Source organism: Bos indicus x Bos taurus, chromosome 27 (assembly GCF_003369695.1).
Source record: "Bos indicus x Bos taurus breed Angus x Brahman F1 hybrid chromosome 27, Bos_hybrid_MaternalHap_v2.0, whole genome shotgun sequence".
Classification (NCBI taxonomy): Eukaryota; Metazoa; Chordata; class Mammalia; order Artiodactyla; family Bovidae; genus Bos; species Bos indicus x Bos taurus.
In genome coordinates, this window is record NC_040102.1 from 7,310,484 (window position 1) to 7,331,832 (window position 21,349).

At 39.3% G+C, this 21,349-nt stretch overlaps 1 protein-coding gene across 3 annotated transcripts in view; it reads right to left on the reverse strand.

The window, feature by feature from the left end:
• The window catches only part of GPM6A (glycoprotein M6A), a 257,612-nt gene that overhangs the window by 7,238 nt on the left and 229,025 nt on the right, over window positions 1-21,349 (reverse strand). For all 3 annotated transcript variants that reach the window (XM_027529712.1, XM_027529711.1, XM_027529710.1), the window contains exons 4-6: window positions 8,416-8,569; window positions 1,221-1,297; window positions 353-418 (exon numbers count right to left, since the gene is read on the reverse strand). In XM_027529712.1, the coding sequence (XP_027385513.1) occupies window positions 353-418; window positions 1,221-1,297; window positions 8,416-8,569 (297 nt within the window). The remainder of the gene's footprint in view (window positions 1-352; window positions 419-1,220; window positions 1,298-8,415; window positions 8,570-21,349) is intronic.

Below are 21,349 nucleotides of genomic sequence, written 5' to 3' on the forward strand. Positions count from 1 at the left end.
TTAAATTATTTGAATATCCCATTGATGCATATGTAGTATATGCTAAATAAATAAATTTTTTATGTTAACAGTAGTCTTATATCTAAAATGCTAAGGAATTTACTTATTTTGGTTAGTGTTACCAATATTATTTGAATCCTTCAACTGATTACTAAATGTCAATTCTATTATAACAAATATCTTTCTTTAGAGTAAGCCTTATTTTTCACTTAATTATTTGCCCATTCTCCCCCTCTCTTTTTTAAAATGATGCTAAAATACATATGATTCCTACAGACTTTGGATATTAGAGGCAAATGATCGTCTCTACAGGCAAAGTGAAAAACCAAGCCTCAGAGCTTTGAGGTCTTACCATAGCGATGACTGCAGCCCCAGCCCCGGCAAGGGCAACAATGAACAAGTGGAAGGTCATGTTCAGCTGCAAAAGAAACCAGAGAGAAACAGACACGCATCAGGGTTACAACAGAAGAGTGACAAGGCATCCATAGCCTTATGAGTAGGAACTCTGCTCATCTTTACCAGAAGTGCACCTCACAATATCTCTTCTCCTGCTGCTGCTGCTGCTGCTAAGTCCCTTCAGTCGTATCCGACTCTGTGCGACCCCATAGACAGCAGCCCACCAGGCTCCCCCGTCCCTGGGATTCTCCAGGCAAGAACATTGGAGTGGGTTGCCATTTCCTTCTCCGATGCATGAAAGTGAAAAGTGAAAGTGAAGTCGCTCAGTTGTGTCCGACTCTTAGCGACCTCATGGACTGCAGCCTACCAGGCTCCTCCATCCATGGGAATTTCCAGGTAAGAGTACTGGAGTGGGGTGCCATCGCCTTCTCCGTGTTCTCTCCTGCAAGTTGTTTAAATCTTTGCAACTGCACCATTTTAGTATAATTTCATGTTAAAGATGAGATCATGGTTAATAATGATGGTTTCCATTAATATTATAACCATGAAGGCTATGGGATATCTTTTAAATATAGCCTTATGATTTTTCAACTTTCATTAAAATGATAGTTTCTAGAAAAAAAATTTTTATCATAATTTTTTATTGAAATATGTGGAATATCTCATTCTTATTTATTTTCTCATCCCCCTGCATAACAACATTGCAAGTGAACTTGCCTCTGAAAGAAAAAGGCGGGAATTTGATATCGCTTTAATTATATATTCTTCAAATAACAAAATGAAGCTCAAATTCTAACACAATTAAAGGCTGTAACAACACTCACCTCAGTGGATTCACACATTCTCAGGAAATTCTCAGAGACAGTGCAAATTTTCTTTTCCTCTCCAATTGTCACAATCCCTACAACATTCAGAAAAGTACAGTTTAACATTTTACATATTTTCAGGATCCCAGAGAGAGAAAAAGAAACTTGAGTGGATAAAATATAAGTAAGTTTCCTTTTATGTGGTATTGTAATGGAAAACCTCTTCCTCGGCTTTCGTGGCTTGATAATAATTATGAAAAATAAAACTAAGAATGGAAGATCAAGACTATTCAAGCCTCAAGCAATTTAAAACATTTTCAATCTGAATTCACTGGGATCTAGCCACCAGAATCTTCAGATTCACTTGTAGCTACTTCATTGGTTTGGTCCTTTAATGTCATGGTGTAGGCATCAGAATTATTTGGATAACTATGCTCCAGATGAAGTCAGGATCTAAAAGTATTCTGCTTGTACAAAGCCTCCATTAGTCTGTAAAAGCACATTGCCCAAAGGAGCAATTTTTCTCCGCTAATGCTGAAAACAGTGTTATTAGTAAGAAGAAATAAAAAGCTGCAATTTCACTCCCATTTATCCTTGCTCCAGTTGGTTTATGGATCAACTGCATCAAAATCTCCTGACTAGAGATCTCTTCAAGAAAATTAGAGATACCAAGGGAACATTTCATGCAAAGATGGGCACAATTAAGGACAGAAATGATATGGACCTGACAGAAGCAGAAGATATTAAGAAGAGGTGGCAAGAATACACAGAAGAATGGTACAAAAAAGATCTTCATGAGCCAGATAATTGCAATGGTGTGATCACTCACCTAGAGTCAGACATCCGGGAATGCAAAGTCAAGTGGGCCTTAGAAAGCATCACTATGAACAAAGCTAGTGGAGGTGATGGAATTCCAGTTGAGCTATTTCAAATCCTAAAAGATGATCCTGTGAAAGTGCTGAACTCAATATGCCAGCAAATTTGGAAGATTCAGCAGTGGCCACAGGACTGGAAAAGGTCAGTTTTCATTCCAATCCCAAAGAAAGGCAGTACCAAAGAGTGCTCAAACTACCACACAATTGCAGTCATCTCACACGCTAGTAAAGTGATGCTTAAAATTCTCCAAGTCAGGCTTCAACAGTATGTGAACTTCCAGGTGTTCAAGCTGGATTTAGAAAAGGCAGAGGAACCAGAGATCAAATTGCCAACATCTGGTGGATCATCGAAAAAGCAAGAGAATTCCAGAAAAACATCTACTTCTGCTTTATTGACTATGCCAAAGCCTTTGACTGTGTGGATCACAAAAACTGTGGAAAATTCTTAAAGAGATGGGAATATCAGGCCACCTGACCTGCCTCCTGAGAAATCTGTGTGGAGGTCAAGAAGCAACAGTTAGAACTGGACATGGAACAACAGATCGGTTCCAAATCAGGAAAGGAATACGTCAAGGCTGTATATTGTCAGCCTGCTTATTTAACTTCTATGCAGAGTACATCATGAGAAATGCTGGGCTGGAGGAAGCACAAGCGGAATCAAGATTGCCAGGAGAAATACCAATAACCTCAGATATGCAGATGACACCACCCCTATGGCAGAAAGTGAAGAACTAAAGAGACTCTTGAGGAAAATAAAAGAGGAAAATGAAAAAGTTGGCTTAAAGCTCAACATTCAGAAAAGTAAGATCATGGCATCTGGTTCCATCACTTCATGGGAAATAGATGAGGAAACAATGGGGAACAGTGACAGATTTGGGGGGCTCCAAAATCACTGCAGAAGGTGACTGCAGCCATGAAATTAAAAGACTCTTGCTCCTTAGAAGAAAAGTTATGACCAATCTAGACAGCACATTAAAAAGCAGAGACATTACTTTGTCAACAAAGATCTGTCTAGTCAAAGCTCTGATTTTTCCAGTAGTCATGTATGGATGTGAGAGTTGGACTGTGAAGAAAGCTGAGTGCCAAAGAATTGATGCTTTGGAACTGTGGTGTTGGAGAAGACTCTTGAAAGTCCCTTGGACTGCAAGGAGATCCAACCAGTCCATCCTAAAGGAGATCAGTCCTGAATATTCATTGGGAGGACAGATGCTGAAGCTGAAACTCCAATTCTTTGGCCACCTGATGCGAAGAATTGACTCACTGGAAAAGACCCTGATGCTGAGAAAGATTGAAGGCTGGAGGAGAAGGGGACGACAGAGGATGAGATGGTTGGATGGCATCACTGACTCAATGGACATGAGTTTGAGTTAGCTCCAGGAGTTGGTGATGGACAAGGAGGCCTGGCATGCCGCAGTCTTTGGGGTCGCAAAGAGTCAGGCACGACTGAGTGACTAAACTGAACACATCAGAATCTCCTGGGGAACTATCACAAATTTGTATCTCTGGATCCACCGGAGGACTGATCCATCAGAGTCTGTGAACGTTTGCCGGGAGTATTGCATTTTTAACAAGCACATAGGTGATGCACTGCCACAGACCTCATTTTACAGAAGTGATCAAGTTCATCCTAAAATGGGTCTTTGATTTTGTTTTGAGAACTCCTGAAGTGTTAAACACATATATATATGAAAGGATAAATTCACAACTTCTGAGCAAACTAATACTTCAGCTTTTAGCACTTGCTGCATAACAATACATGGACATATTATTTAGTTTTAATATGTATACATATTCACACATTCTTAGCTTTGAGGTGCACCATCAAGTCTCCATGTCTATGGATCTGGTATACTAACCTGGTTTGCCAATGGTTTGGGCAATTATTTCAGTTAAAAAAAAATGTACTTGCAATATCTTGAATTCAGAGATCCTTCTCTGGGACCTTCCTTTTTTGCCATGGTAAGTCTAAGAGGGGTTAAAAAGAACCTCTGGAAGATGTGTCTAATAAATCATCATTAGTGAGAAATCTTCCCAGGAAAGCCTATCTTTCTCCTTGCTGATCTGTTGCAGACTTCATTCATTCACATGAAACACCCTGGCTACGCATGCATTTCATTGCCTATTTCTTTATTCGCATTTGCAGCAAAACTTCTAGGAAGTGTTGCTTAGGCTCAGTTTGCAATTCCTTTCTTTCCATTTTCACTTAAACCCCTTCCAGTCAAATTTCACCCCAATCCTCCACTGAAACTTTCCTTATGAAGATCACTCATGCGCTCCACATTGTTAAAACTGAAGATGAATTCTTAGTTCGCCTTCTATTCGCCAGTCAGCAGTACTGGAGGCAGCTGATGACTCCTGCAAGGCTTCCCTAGTGGCTCAATGGTTAAAGAATCTGCCTGCCAATGCAGGAGACATGGATTCAATCCTTGGGTTGGGAAGATTCCCTGGAGAAGGAAATGGCAACCCATTCCAGTATTCTTGCCTGGGCAAATCTCATGGACAGAGGAGACTTGCATCCTTCATGGTCTCTTTATTTGGATTCCAAAGTCTACATCCTCCCATTTTCACCTTTCTGTTCTCACCGGCTTCTCCCTGTCAGTATCTTTGTCTGGTTCCTCCAGTGAGCTAGGATCTCTTTCAGTGGTGCTTCCCAGTGTTCAGTCCTCAGTTATCTGTCTGTCTCCTTTGCTGACCTCAGCCATTCAGAGTTTTCAACTTTAAACATTATCAAGATTCCTAAATCCATACAGACAGCCCCATACTTCTCTCCTGAAACCAAGACCCAAATATCCAATTTCTTACTTGACAACTCTATTGAGACTTCTAATAAGCACCTGAAAAACAACACTGCCAAAACTGAAGTCTGATCTCCCTTGCCTGCCCCACTCCTGAGCAAGCTCTTCTGGTTGGCTTTGCCATCTCATTTGATAGCTAATCAACCTTCCCAGTTGCTTAATCAAAAAGACAAATTCCTTCTTGAATCCTCTTTTCCTGTCGACCCCCACATACAACCCATCAGGAAATTCTGTTGCCTCTGTCTGTACCCATTGTGATCCACAACTGGGGGGTTGGTTTTTTTCTTTTCTGATGCCCTTTGTTTATAACTTGATTGCATATGAACATTAAGGATTCTTATTAAAGATGTATTATTTGGAGGGTAAATAAATGCTGTCCAGGCAGTAGATTCTTTGTTAAGAGCAAACAGAAAGCCTGTACAGATGATGTGAAAGGTTGCATGACACCTCTTCACATCACAGAGAAAAGCTAAGCCTGAATAAATCCTGGATGAAAGTACAAGAGGAGAGTGAATAAGTTGACTTAAAACTCAACATTGAGAAAACATTCACAGCATCTGGTCCCATCACTTCATGGCAAATAGATGGGGAAACAGTGGAAACAGTGACAGACATCATTTTTGTGGCCTCCAAAATCACTGCAGATGGTGACTGCAGCCATGAAATTAAAAGACACTTGCTTCTTGGAAGAAAAGCTATGACCAGCCTAGTTCAGTTCAGTCTCTCAGGCATGTCTGACTTTTTGCGACCCCATGAATTGCAGCATGCCAGGCCTCCCTGTCCGTCACCAACTCCCAGAGTTCACTCAAACTCACGTCCATCGAGTCAGTGATGCCATCCAGCCATCTCATCCTCTGTCGTCCTCTTCTCCTCCTGCCCCCAATCCCTCCCAGCATCAGAGTCTTTTCCAATGAGTCAACTCTTTGCATGAGGTGGCCAAAGTACTGGAGTTTCACCCAGGACTAATCTCCTTTAGACAGCATATTAAAAAGCAGAGACATTACTTTGCCAACAAAAGTCCATCTAGTCAAAGCTATGGTTTTTCCTGTAGTCATGCATGGATGTGAGAGTTGAACTATAAAGAAAGCTGAGCGCCAAAGAATTGATGCTTTTGAACTGTGGTGTTGGAGAAAACTCTTGAGAGTCCCTTGGACTGCAAGATCAAACCAGTCCATCCTAAAGGAAATCAGTCCTGAATATTCACTGGGAGGACTGATGCTGAAGCTGAAACTAATCCTTTGGCCACCTGATGCGAAGAACTGACTCATTTGAGAATACCCTGATGCTAGGAAAGATTGAAAGTGGGAGGAGAAGGGGACGGCAGAAGATGAGATGGTTGAATGGCACCACCAACTCAATGGACATGAGTTTGATCAAGCTCCAGGAGTCGGTGATGGACAGGGAGGCCTGGTGTGCTGTAGTTCATAGGGTCGCAAAGAGTCAGACATGACTGAGTGACTGAACTGAACTATGCTGTTACAGGGCTAAGGTTCAAAGAGCAGCTTTAATCATAGTCATGCTTTACACTTACCCGATGTATATCCCCTACAATATCTGGGATGTACTGGACTACATATATTGCTTATCAGAAATTCCAACTTAACTGGGTATCCTGTAATTTACCTGGCAACCCTCTCTGTGAGACTAGCCACATCTCTTCCAATTTTAATTTTTCAGATTAGAAGAATTAAAGGAAGACATTTTAGTTGGGGGTGGGGATGCTGAAGTTAGGGCTGTGGTTTTCCGAGCAGCTATTTTCCAGTGTCCTCCAGCAGTAGGTGCCAAGGTTTCCTTTTCCTGTGTTTACAGGGACATGTTTCCAAGGTTAAAACTTTCCCCAGAGAAGACCTGTCCACATTCCTTCCATCATCTTCTTGCCGAGAACCCCATGCACAGAAAATCATCCTGATTTTCATCTGCATCACACAATGGGGGCTGGAACTCCTTCTAACAAGAGCGTAGGTAGACACTGTTTTGAAACATTGGGCTAGCTGGTGATGGACTGGTTCTACCATACCCTGCAGTCTGTCTACAGTCTAACCTCAGAGCCACAGTCTAACCTTGCGATCCCCTCTACTGAACTGTTTCCCACTTGCCTGAAGTACAGGGACACCTGCATTAGAGAAAAACATTTATAACACTCTGTTAGATTTTAAAGGTCTTCCCTGGTGACTTGGATGGTAAAGAATTCACCTGCAATGCAAGAGACCTGAGTTCGATCCCTGAGTCAGGAAGATCCCCTGGAGAAGGGAATGGCAATCCACTAACAGCTGTGTTGTAAAAAAAAATATCAGTTTGAGCACATGACTTTGCATATCTTCTATAAATTCTGTAGCCCCCATGTTATTACAAAGGATGGGATGGGATTCCAAACAGGTTAGGTGAGATTAGACTCAACTTTCCTCATTCATAGTTCAGTGCTTGTTTCAACAGGTGAGGCAGCTCACTTCGAACCAAGAACAGACTCTGAAACTGGATGGAGTGAATCCAGCACTCTCACTTACTAGCCGTGTCACCTTGGACAGGAAACTTAACCTCCTGGGACCTCAGTTTTGTCATTTATAAAGAGGATAACCACAGTACCCACCACACAGAATTACTGTGAGAACTAAGCAGGCAAACATATACAAACTATTGTAAGCCCTTATACACGTAAGAAATTATTATTATTACATGAGGTTTCAGCCCTAAATAAAAATAACCTAAGAGTCCCTTGGACTGCAAGGAGATCCAACCAGTCCATTCTGAAGGAGATCAGCCCTGGGTGTTCTTTGGAAGGAATGATGCTAAAGCTGAAACTCCAGTACTTTGGCCACCTCATGCAAAGAGTTGACTCATTGGAAAAGACTCTGATGCTGGGAGGGATTGGGGGCAGGAGGAGCAGGGGACAACAGAGGATGAGATGGCTGGATGGCATCGCTGACTTGATGGACGTGAGTCTGGGTGAAGTCTGGGAGTTGGTGATGGACAGGGAGGCCTGGCGTGCTGCGATTCATGAGGTCGCAAAGAGTCAGACACGACTGAGCAACTGAACTGAACTGAACTGAAGAGGACTACTGATTGATTTAGTTTTTTTTTTTTTTATTATGAAATGGTAAAGTTTAGTTTTTTCCCCTGTTTTAGAAAACAATGAAGTATCTATTTCTTAGATGAGCTTCATACAGACTTCACAGACTATATAGTTTATCAGGGGAGAATGAAAATACTATGCAAACACTACACGGTTCATAAGAGTGACTTGCACTCACTCTGAAATTCCCTTAGTTTGGTTTTAGAAGAATGACTTAAACATGAAGATTCTGATGCACCTCTCTCTCTGGTCGAAGTAATTATGGTTCCAAAGTGGTTTACACTAGTTTTCTCAGTTGCTCAGTTGTTTCCAACCCCTTGCAACCCTTAGACTGTAGCCTGCCAGGCTCCTGTGTCCCTGGGACTTTTCAGGCAAGAATACTGGGGTGGGTTGCTGTCTTCTTTTCCATTATACTATTTTAAAATGGAGCAAACCGTATGAGGTGCTGTATTTACAGCCAGGGATACACCTACCAAACTGACGAAGGTCCAGGCAGAGATTCGCTCCCTCCACTAAGGTGGTGTTTCGGCAGATGGTCCACAGGTTGAAATACATGTAAACTGGCAGTGAGGTGAATGCCGTGACTCCCAGCCAGGCCAGCATGAAAAGGTATGTCAGCATAATAAACTGCAACAGAGAAAAAGTCGAGACAGAAAACATATAAGCTACTGGGAAGGAGGGATTCTGTGTTTAACATACACAGCTCAGTATTTATCACTCCGGTAGGTCCTGCCACCAGTAAGGAAGCTGAGAGAGGGTGAACATGGATCACGAGAAGAAAGGGGCTGGAAAACTACATCACAGGGGTTCTGATGTACAGGGGAAGAGTTCCTCCATCTGCATCTTAATGCCTGTTTCATTCATGTATTGATCTTGAAAACCTCACCACACATTTTTTTAACTTTAGAAAACATTAACTGATAAATTTAAGATGAATAGCTTTGTATGACAACTAAATGGGCACAAATTCACATCATAAATATTTAAGCTAAGTACAATGACTCACAGGTCATTTTGGTATATAATGATATGAGTGTGTATTTCTACTCCTCTTTCTGAATGACTTTTGTAAACTTTAAGTCTAACTCTTCTTTCATGCACACTAACTTTACCTTTGATTGACTGATTGATTTATCAAGCATTGATATGCCACTCATTTACTGTGTCCCCAGCCTAGATGTCACATTTGTTTAGCAAGAAAGGGGGCCTTAAAGCATGCTGGTTAAAGCCACAGATTTCTGAACTGGATTGAGTCTAGGCTGCTTTTTATGCCTCTTTGTGATTAATTTAGCAGAGCATGCCTGCTAAACTGATCTGAAATTACAATCACAATTGTAATCTACAGTTACACTCACTGCATGACTGTTGAGAGGCTGGAATGAGATGATTCAGTGGAAGCACTGAGTGTCAAACCTGGCGCATACGAAGCCCAGGCAAAGTATCAGTACTTTTTATTCTAGGTAGTATTATTGTGATTATTCCTACTACCACCAAACATATATCTTGCCTGAATGATAGGAATGTATAGAATAAGGAAATTAGGCTTCATGTTTGCAGAAAATAAAAAGCATGAGAAGTTCTCAAGTCTGGGAAAATTACTTAACGTCTTCCGCTGGAAGAGGAAGCCTCTCGAAAGTCTGGAAACTACCCCAAACTGAAGAAATCTTGTTAATGGAACTCCTGGGAGGAAAAAGCTCTGTTTATTAACATTTTCATCATGCAGAATTGTAGGCCTCAGTGCTAATTTACAATCTCAAGAATAATGAACATGATACTGCCACTTCAGACCCAGTCCTCTGAAGGGTAACGGCGACTCAGAACCCACAGGAGAGTGATCTGCAGGCCTTTCGGTTCCATTTGGCCTTATATTCCTTTCCGACTCAGGGGACTTTTCAAAAGCTTCTTTTGATGGTGCTGTTTACGGTGGAATGGGACTCTGGATTCTATGGGTTTACACTCAAACTGGCCCGGAATTCTCTGAACTGTGTTGCTGCTGCTACTTCACAAGGCAATGGAAGGAGTGAATTCTGAAACCGTATTTGCTATAATGTCACAGCATAGTAATAAAGCTGAATTTTACAGAATCAATCTTTGCTGCGAGAACATGTTTTCATGAGGACTAGTGCATTAACTTTTGTTCTAACATACAAAAGATTTTACTTCTGAGTTGGAGTACAAAGCAGTTACATTTTAGGGAGTTCATAGTCACTAAAGTATCCATACTAAACATGCTAAAAATATAAGGCTATCTTCCTACTTTATGTTTTCCCTTAGAATCTGATAATTACTAAGATTGAAAAATTATTTGAATTGATAAAGTGTGATTCTAGGTAAACATTCTCTATATGTAATAAAATATCTCATGATTATCATCTTATTTCTAGCTTTCCACTGCTAGTAATATGACAGGTATTTTTTGTTGTCTGAGCGTTAAATATATGAGCTACTCTTTTTTTCTAAACTGAGGTATAATTGATATATCAGTTTCAGGTGTACAACATAATGGTTTGCTATTTGTATATATTGTGAAACAGTCATTGCAATAAGTCTAGTTAACATCTGTCACCATACATCGTTATTGTTATAAATATTTTGTAAACTATTTATTCGCATGTGGTGTTTATTGCCTTGAACAACAATATATTTTACTTTCTAAACTAAACAGCAGTGGCCCTGTTTATAGAAAGGAGAGAGGGATGGGTCTTATGGAAGTCTGATATATAAAGTGGACTCACTGGCTTTTCCTATTTCAGCCACAGTTTAATGTATCTCTCACTTATATTAAAACACTGACCATTTCCTCCTAATTCACAAATAAAAATATCTCAGTAAAATTTCTTTGGTTTGGTTTAGATTAGTTAACTTGTTGATCTTGGATGGTAAAAACTGTCATTTTTTTAATGACATTTAATGCCATTAAATGATAAAGATGTGGATGCCAGATTCATAATCAATATCCAGCAATCTTATTATCACATCATTATTGAGTACCATTTCATCAGAACATGCAAATGACTTTCACAATAGGTACCTTCTTGTTACCATAGTTCTTGTTTTGTGTTTATTTTTATTCAAAATACATTTGTTGAGGGTCTAATATGTGTTAGTATTACACTCAACGATCTTGCTGTGAATTCCTTCTTAGTGGCTTAAAATTTTTAAAAATATGTATTATTTTGATTTCAACCTAGATGTTCTAATTATTGTTTGAAATTTAGAAGGGAGATTGAAATATGGAACTGCAAGAAACAAGGTTTTCTTAGTCTTTGGAAGAAGGTTAAAACACATGATTACCCCTTGATGATGCAGCTTTGAGATTACAGTGTATTTAACTTGAGAGTGACTTGTAAAAGGTAATTTATTTTTCATCTGTGTGCCTATGAATTTAAGCTTGATGTCTAAGAAAATCACACTTGGTTAAGCCATAGACTTTCTGGGGGAACTCAGCAGATGTGTACCAGTCTGGGTAAAAATAACATCTCAGACGTTAGCTGAACTGATGAAAAAGAGCCAGCTGACTCTGACTCCAAGGGTCTCTGAATCTAAGGATTATGTAAACACTGAAAAAATTAGCCATATATCAAATTTAATGTTATGATATAATGAATAAATTTGGGCATAACGCAGACTCAAACTTCAGTGAAATGAATTAAATGGATCTATCAGTTCAGTTCAGTCGCTCAGTCGTGTCCGACTCTTTGCGACCCCATGAACCACAGCATGCCAGGCCTCCCTGTGGGTATATGCAAACATATACCAAACATATACTGTTGGGTTCCACTCAGGACACTGTCTATAAAGTCTCTTTCTCATCAGTGTTTTACAGCACAGCTTATAAAAATACTTAGATAAAGTATTTTTTAACTCAGAGCTCCCTCATTTCCCAAAAATATGTTTTCAATGACATTTCCTCATTGGGAATGCATTTATAGATTATCAATTCAATCATGTCCCCACTTGAAGAGCAAGAGAAAACAGCTGTAGATTTGAAGGCAGAAACACCTCCGGGCTGAGTGATCTGGTCATCCAGCAGTCTCGCTGAGTGAACGTGAGCTGAGGGGCATGCCTCTGACAGTGGTTTCCAACCGTGCACACACAGCGAGATCATCTGGCAGATCTGAGAAAGAGATCAGGCTTTGCCCGTGACAATTATATCTGAATTTACAATATCTTTGCAGACAATTTTAATGGGCATCTAACATAAAGAACTGCTGCTCTATGGGAATCAATAAAGCTCTCATGAGTACATTTGATGTGAAAACTTCTCTGATATTTTCCTTAGGCTCTTCAGGGTACCACACCTGAAGTCGGGGGAAAAAAAAAAAAAGCACAATTGGAATGATTAGCCAGAAATCCATGTCAATGTCAACAAAATAGCCAAATGCATAGGTGAGTGAGGGACTGATATGAACCAAATTTGAAATCAAGATTTCCCAGATTCAGCACTATTGAAAATTTGGGCCAGAATATTCTTTGTTATGGATAGTGCCCTGTGTATTGCAACATGTTTAACAACATCCCCGGTCTCTACTCAATAGACAATAGTTACATAACCAAAATTTCTGTGTCCCCTGCGGGGAGAAGGCAAGGAGTGGAGAAACAGCATCTGGTTGAGAACCACAGCTCTAATATGAGAGAATACCAAGGCAAAGGAAAGCAAACGGACGCCTGAATATGCTATCACTAAGAATGCAAAATGGAGCAGCACCAAAAATACTGAACTCAGTAGGCTTCGAGAAGCACACAGTGTAAAGTTTACTGAAGAAAAAATTACTTGTGTTATTATGTAAATTACTTGAAAATATGCAATCATCATTATTGTCAACAGTATGGCCTAAAGCTATCTTGGCACAAGTGGTGATCAGAAACTTGCTTTAAAAAAAAAAAACTATTTGCCATGTTTCTACCCATTTTATTCCTAATTGTCAAGACATGGAAGCAACTAAAATGTCCTTCAGTAGCTGAATGGAGGAATAAACTGCTATATTCAGATGATGGAATATTATTCGGCACTAAGAGAAATGACTTATGTAAAGCCACAGGAAAACATGGAAGAACCTTAAATGCATATGACTAAGTGAAGAAAGTCTGAAAAGATTACGTAACGTGTGGTTCCAGTTATATGACATTCTGGAAAAGGCAACACTATGGCGACAGTAAGAGGACAGGCGGCTGCCAGGCGTGGAGAGAGGAGGATGGACAGGTGGAGCACGGGATTTTCAGGGCAGTGAAAGTATTCTGTTTTACACCACAGAGTCAGATATGTGTCAGACACTTGTCGAAACACACCGAATGTGCAACACCAAGCGTGAAGTCTCAGGGAAATTATGGACTTTGGGTGATTATCTTACGTCCATGTCAGCTCATTAATTGTAGCAAATGTACCACCTGGTGCAGGATTTTGATAGTGAGGGAGGCTGTTGAGATGTCGGGGTTGGAGATATTTAAGAAATTTCTATTAATATATTTCCTGTTCAATTTTTCTATGACCCTAAAGTTGCTCTAAAAAATAAAATCTATTAAAAATATACTAATTGTAATGCTCTCCTTTATTACCTTGCACTGGTCTTATTCATTCAACAGATCAAACTAAAATGCTTCAGAATATAGTACAGGATTCATCATGAGTTTGCAGTTGCCCTATCTAACACTTGGATGATTGCAGTATTCTAAATAGTTCATTCTAGTTTGCACCCTTCAGGTTACTTATGGAGCTTATTTCTATTTTCCAAACCCTTAATCAAAGTCCTTTACTCTTTAATTCATTAATAATTAAAATATCCCTGTGTCAACAATGTGTACTATATGAGGCCTTGGGTATATACCGGTCAAAAATGTCTTTCGAAGATTTTAACCACTGTCTGAACAAACACTGTAAGCCAGCCATGTCCATCAGTGTGCTCAGCATGCATGTGCTTATGTAGGCTTTACTTTTTCAAGTGAAAGCAGAATTCAAATCAAATCAAATCATATTAGAGAGAAAAGCACCGCCAGCCTCTTTTCCAACAAATATTGCTGCTGCTAAGTCGCTTCAGTCGCGTCTGACTCTGTGCAACCCCATAGACAGCAGCCCACCAGGCCCCGCCGTCCCTGGGATTCTCCAGGCAAGAACACTGGAGTGGGTTGCCATTTCCTTCTCCGATGCATGAAAGTGGAAAGTGAAAGTGAAGTCGCTCAGTCGTGTCCGACTCTTAGCGACCCCATGGACTGCAGCCTACCAGGCTCCTCCATCCATGGGATTCTCCAGGCAAGAGTACTGGACTGGGGTGCCATTGCCTTCTCCAACAAATATTACTATAGAGGAAATTTCCCTTTAGTGAATGCTATTTTATTGTCAGTTACGTTGTAAATATCTGAGAAATGGTCTTCTGACCAAGAATCCCAATATGATAATACTAGGCTTAGACATGGGCCTTCCTGGTGGCTCGGTGGTAAAGAACCACCTGCCAATGCAGGAGACACGAGTTCAATCCCTGGGGGGTGGGAGTTGGGGTAGGGAATATCCCTTGGAGAAGAAAATGGCAACCCACTCCAGTATTCTTGCCTGGGAAATCCCACGGACACAGGAATCTGGCGGGCTACAATCCATGTGGTCGCCAGAGTTGGACACGACTGAGCGACTAAACCACCACCACCACCAGGCTTATTCATTCCTCAGTGAGCTTTTGATTTTTATATCCTTAATATATGTCATCTCCCCATAAAGTAATTAAAAAACATAAACTATGGTAGCTAATCTTAAAATGAGGAAATTGAGTCTCAAAAAATGTGGTAAAATTTCATGTTTTGTAAAACGTTACTGGTTTAAATGCAAAGTCAGAAAGATATAATTCTTTTTTTTCCTAAAAGAAATGATAAAATAAAAATCTTTTTGTGGAGATTATTCCCAGTACAGTGGGCATGAGCCTTCTGATTGGAAAAGACAGGTACCTACTAAACAATCAGTATTGCAAAAGACCATCTGTAATCCACAGTTCTCATTGAATCCCCAACCCAGTAGCCTGTTTAAATTATAACTTTTACATGTATGGAAATATTTGGCACATTAAAATCAATGGAACCAATTTAAGAAAACGTATTTCTATTTGCAGTGTCACCTGAACATATAAAATCGAGGTTACTCACAGTAGAAGCAGTTACTGTAAGTGAATGGATTCAGGATGCCACATTAGGGTTCATAAAGCCTATGAATTGGAGGATAATTTCTATCCATCCTTAAGGTGAATTTCTAGCTTTATTATAAAATTTGATTAAAAAATCTATATGTGCAAGCGACTTCATTTAAACTAGAATATCTTTATAAGCAGAAATTGAAAATTCATTAGTTATAGCTATATCTCCTTAGAACTTTTCAGTTCAGTTCAGTTCAGTCACTCAGTCATGTCCAACTCTCTGCAACCCCGTGGACTGGGCATGCCAGGCCTCTCTGTCCATCACCAACTCCCGGAGTTTACTCAAACTCATGTCCATTGAGTCAGTGATACCACCCAACCATCTCATCCTCTGTCATCCCCTTCTCCTCCCGCCTTCAATCTTTCCTAAGAACTTTTCAGTGGGCATCAAATTCTAAGATTTGATTTTATATTAATTAAATAAAAAAACTGAAGGTTTTAAATATTCTGGAAAAACGAAAACAGACTATTATCCTGCTATGTACAATTCATCTATGGTAACTGTATTTTAACATATTTCCCCCACATTTTATTTTATTTAGCTATTTTGGTTCCACTGCGTGGCATGTGCAATCTTAATTCCCTGATCAGGGATTGAACCCTTATCCTCTGCAGTGGCTAAGCACAGAGTCTTAACCACTGGACCTCTAGGCAAGTCCGTCAACAATTTATTCATTCTGTAAAGCTGAAAGTTTGTACGCTTTGATCACATCTCCCCACTTCCCTACTCTCAGCCCCTGGAAACCACCATTCTCCTTTCTGCTTTTATATGTATAATGGGATTGCTTTTAACAGAACTATTTCATTTAGGAAGACATGAATCAGAGAGTGTTACTTCATGTCTCTAGTTTCCTTTTTCAACAGTTCATTAAATGTATGAGAAATGATGTGATGAGAAAGTAGTCTCTGTAGTGTTCCTTCCCGAAGTCCAAAGCCCCAGTCCAAATCATGAGAAATATACCAGATTTCAACTCAGGTACATTCTATAAAATGCCTAACTTCTACCCCACAAAACCTTCTAGACCACCAAGAACAAGGGAAGTCTTGGAAAATGTCACAGATCAGAGTAGCCTAAGGAGGAATGACTGACCTGTGACATGCTATCTGTACTCCCTGACTGGGATACTAGGAGAGAAAAAGAACGCTTGATTTAGGAAAAACTAAAAAAGCCTGAACACAGCGTGGACTTTAGTCAATAGTAATGTTTCTATATAGGCTTACTAGTTGTGACAAATGTACCATGCTAAAGTAAGATGTTACTACAGAAAACTGAGTTTGATATATATGGACATTCTCTGTACCATCTTCATCATTCTGTACATCTAAAACTATTGTAAGATTAAAAGTTTATTTTTTGCTGTCTCGTACACAGGGTTATTGTTACCATCTTTCTAAATTCCATATATATGCGTTAGTATACTGTATTGGTGTTTTTCTTTCTGGCTTACTTCACTCTGTATAATAGGTTCCAGTTTCATCCATCTCATTAGAACTGATTCAAATGTATTCTTTTTAATGGCTGAGTAATACTCCATTGTGTATCTGTACCACAGCTTTCTTATCCATTCATCTGCTGATGGGCATCTAGGTTGCTTCCATGTCCTGGCTATTATAAACAGTGCTGCGATGAACATTGGGGTACACGTGTCTCTTTCCCTTCTGGTTTCCTCAGTGTGTATGCCCTGTATAGATCAGTCTTATGGACTCTGTGGGAGAGGGAGAGGGTGGGGAGATTTGGGAGAATGGCATCGAAACATGTATAATATCATGTATGAAAGGAGTCACCAGTCCAGGTTCGATGCACGATACTGGATGCTTGGGGCTGGTGAACTGGGACGACCCAGAGGGAGGGTATGGGGAGGGAGGAGGGAGGAGGGTTCAGGATGGGGAACACAGGTATACCTGTGGTGGATTCATTTCGATATTTGGCAAAACTAATACAATATTGTAAAGTTTAAAAATAAAATAAAATTTAAAAAAAAAGTTTATTTTTGAAAAAATGCTTTAGGATTTTAAAAATATTGTGTGTGTTACTTAACCGTGTCTGACCTTTGCGACTCCATGGACTGTAGTCCACCAAGCTCCTCTGTTCATGGAATTTTCCAGGCAAGAATACTGGAGTGGGTTGCCATTTCCTTCTCCAGGGGATCTTCTCAACCCAGGGATCAAACCTGGGTCTCCTGCATTGCAGGCAGATTCTTTATCATTTGAGCTATAGGGAAGTCTTTTAAAAATATAAGGAGCATTTCACAAAGCATTTCCTAAATGCTATGAAATTATATCCTAGAATGATCGGATGGATGATCTGATATATAGAGAAGTCGAATGAAAATGCCACTGAATATACAAATTTACAAAAGAACAATTTAGCACAAAATTATATGTCATGACTTGAATAATCAAAAGAACAAAAATGAACATAAAACCTTGGCTCAATATTTTTGAGAAGGTATTTTTATTTGAACTGAATTCCAACCACGACCTATGGTGACTGGGAAGGAAGCAGGATGATTTAGACTTTTTCTTTTTTTCAATTTTTGCTTTCCAGCAGTTTTAAGTATTTCGAATTAAAAATTCCAACACTAGAAGATTTACTTTTTATAAGAAATTTTCCCATTCTGTCAATGTCATCTTCTAAGGCTCACCAAAATTTTTTGTTCATTTTTATGCTCGAAACCTGAATAGAATGAGACCATGTTTTCTGTTTTTGCCATAATTTATGTACCAGCACAGTTAATAACTGCACGGTCACACTGAGATTGGTCCACTGTCCTGTATTTAGAGTCCAGTTCTGAAACTATAAGTGCATGTGTGAGATCTGCTTCAGATACCTGTGGTAAATATTTCTAAATATGACCACTATGCTTGAAGCAGTTTATGTTTCCCCATCCCCCTTTATGCCCTATTGAGAGAGTGCTAAAATGCATTGCTATAATCTGAAAAAAAAAAAAAAATGATGTTGCCTTCTTGAGGTTAGATTTAGAATATCCTGCTGCTGCTGCTGCTAAGTCGCTTCAGTCGTGTCCAACTCTGTGCGATCCCATAGATGGCAGCCCACCAGGCTCCTCCGCCCATGGGATATCCTAGAGAGAGACTAAGACTTATTTGAGGAACTTGGCAGTCTTGAATCAATGGTGTTATTATTTTTAAAATTTACTTTTGAAGACACTGAATTTTAGAGATAGACTAGAATGCAGAGTTCCTTGATGACAACTTTACTTAGAAAGTTACCTAGGACTCTTTCAGAGGCGGTCATCAAAATCGACTACTGAGTTATTTCACCTTGCACAGAGCATCCTTATCTTATAAAAAGAGATAACTCATGATTGTGGATAAAAGTCAAGGTTAAAATGAGGACATCTTTGCCATGAAGGAACTTTCCAGTCACCAATGAATGATATCGCTAAAATGTAAAACAATAGGGGCTGGTGAATTATTAAAAACTCTCACAGCCAGATAATTCTCCTATGAAATTAGCCCAAATAAAACATAAATGACAAGACAAATCCTGATTATGAGGTTAGTGAGGGACTCTGTGCCACAGGCTTGAATGCAAATCTGACTCCACCACCCACCATGTACTCATCTCCTGGTGGCAGGTTCATCATCTGTGAAATAAAGGTAATTATTAATATTTACATCTCAATAATACTGGTACCTACTCACATAGTTTGGAGGATTAAATATCCTAGTATTTCGTAAAGTTCCATGCATAGCAACTGGCATATATAAGCACCTAACTAACATTTCGTATTATTAATACTGGATTTATTATTAAAACTTAACTTAAAGTTAGGAAAATGAGCCATGAGTCATGATACACTCTGTAAAGGTAATTCTACAGAGTATGTCTTATGATGCAGTGAAAATCTATAAATATCTGAGGCTAAGAGAAAAGATTAAAATAATAAATACAGCTGGTCTTCCTTTTTGATACCCTTGAATTTAACCAATGATGAATGGAAAATATTTTTTAAAATATGCCAGAAAGTTCCAAAAAGCAAAACTTGAATTTGCCACATGCCAGCAATGATTTTATAGCATTTATACTGACAATTACAGAGTTTATATTGTATTAGGTATTATAAGTAATTTGGAAATGATTTAAAGTATATGGAGGGATGTGTGTAAGGTTAAATACAACACTACACTTTTTTATATAAGAGACTCAAGCATCTGTGGGTCTTGGTCTCTACAGGAGTCCTGGGACCAATCCCCTCAGATACAGTGGATAACCGTAAATACATATTTTTCTTTACCTGTAAAACGGGATAAAAAGTAACCACTTAGTTTTGTTACTTTAAACATTGTGTGTGATTCCCAGGTGGTGCAGTGGTCTACATGGGGCTGGTTCACTGGGATGACCCAGAGGGATTGTATGGGGAGGGAGGTGGGAGGAGGGTTCAGGATGGGAAACACGTGTACACCTCTGGCAGATTCATGTTGATGTATGGCAAAACCAATACAATATTGTAAATTAGCCTCCAATTAAAATAAATTAATTTATATTTTAAAAAATTAAAAAATAAAAAAAGAATCCGCCTGCCAATGCAGGAGATACAAGAAACATGGGTTCAATCCCTGGATTGGGAAGATCCCCTGGAGTAGGAAATGGCAATCCACTCCAGTAGTCTTGCCTGGGAAATCCCATGGACAGAGGAGCCTGGTGGGCGACAGTCCATGGGGTCGCAAAGAGTCAGACATGACTGAGCACACACACACACACACAATTCAACATAAACACTCTGTGTGGCATACTGTTCCTGTTTGTTATGAGTCAAATTGTGTTCCTCTGAAATTCATATGATGAGTTCCTAACCCCCCGTACCTCAGAATGTAACCTTACTTGGAGACAGGGCCTTTGCAGAGGTAAGCAAACTAAAAATGATAAGGCGAACCCAATGTGACTGGGATCCTTCAGAAAGGGAAATCTGAGCAGCAGGCATGTGGACAGAGCACCAGGTGAAGAGGAAGGCCGTGGCTGGGGTGGTGCTTCTACAAGCCCAGATCGCCAAAGACCACCAGCGCCCGCCGGAGCTGAGGAACAGAGCTTCCTCACGGCCCTAGTGGGGAACCAGTCTTGCTGACACCTTGATCTTGGACTTGAAGACTCCAGAAATGTGAGACAATATGTTTTTGCTACTTTCATGGTACTTTGTTATGGCAGCCCTAGTAAATGAATGCATATACTTTAAAATTTTTTATTGTCTTATAGAATACTTACAGCAGGTAGATTTATGGAAAATGTATTGAAAGTAGCACATTTAAGAACTCCATTACTTCAAAGGTGTTGGGCTTAAAAATCTGATGTGTCAGAACTAGCATAGATAACATTTGAGAGCCATATTGCTGTCATAATGAGAAATTTTTAGAACAAGATAACTTAGTGATGGGTGTAACAAGTATCCCAAGATTTCAAGATGTGAGCCACTGAATAGCTCCCAAACTGCAACCAAATAAATGTATTTTTTGGTTTAAAAACTTAATGGGCGGATTCATGTTGATATATGGCAAAACCAATACAATATTGTAAAGTTAGAAAAGAAAAGAAAAAAAAACTTAATGGGGAAGAAATTCAAAGGAGAGAAAATATTTCTATATCAAATTTAAGTTCACATTTAATATATTCAGCAACATTTGACTTTTACTCATGTTGGTGCCATTTACTACTTAATTTAGATAAAAATTGTTGCTTAGAATAGTTAAATAAATTTTCACATGCTCTTAGTAAACTAGTGGTCCTCACCCCTAAGAGTTAATACCATGCTAATGTGTTTTATATGCCTCCCATTTAGGATTTCTAGGGACAGCATTAAAAATCTGAAATGAATTTGAAGTGGTCTCGATGCTGCATGACAGAAGTGCATAACGCAGGTCAAGTTATGTTTTCAAGAGATTCATTAGAAAAAGAGAATAGCATTTAGCATCTTCTATTCAGAGATGCAATGCCACTTTAAAATAAACTGCATTTATGCATTGGGCACAATTCCATTTTGTGAGCAGAATCAGTTACTAGTGACCACTTTACATTTTATACAGCATGAAAAAACAGGGATAGAATAATACTTTTCTTTCAGCACTAACTCTGAAAGCTGATTCTATAATATTATAATATGGTTGTTTCAAAAATTTTTTTTCCACCTGTGAATATCATTCAGAATTCCAAATAGAAATTCATGAATCTATTTTCAAAAAGACCTTTTTAAAGCTAAGGAAGACTGATTAACAGGCTAAC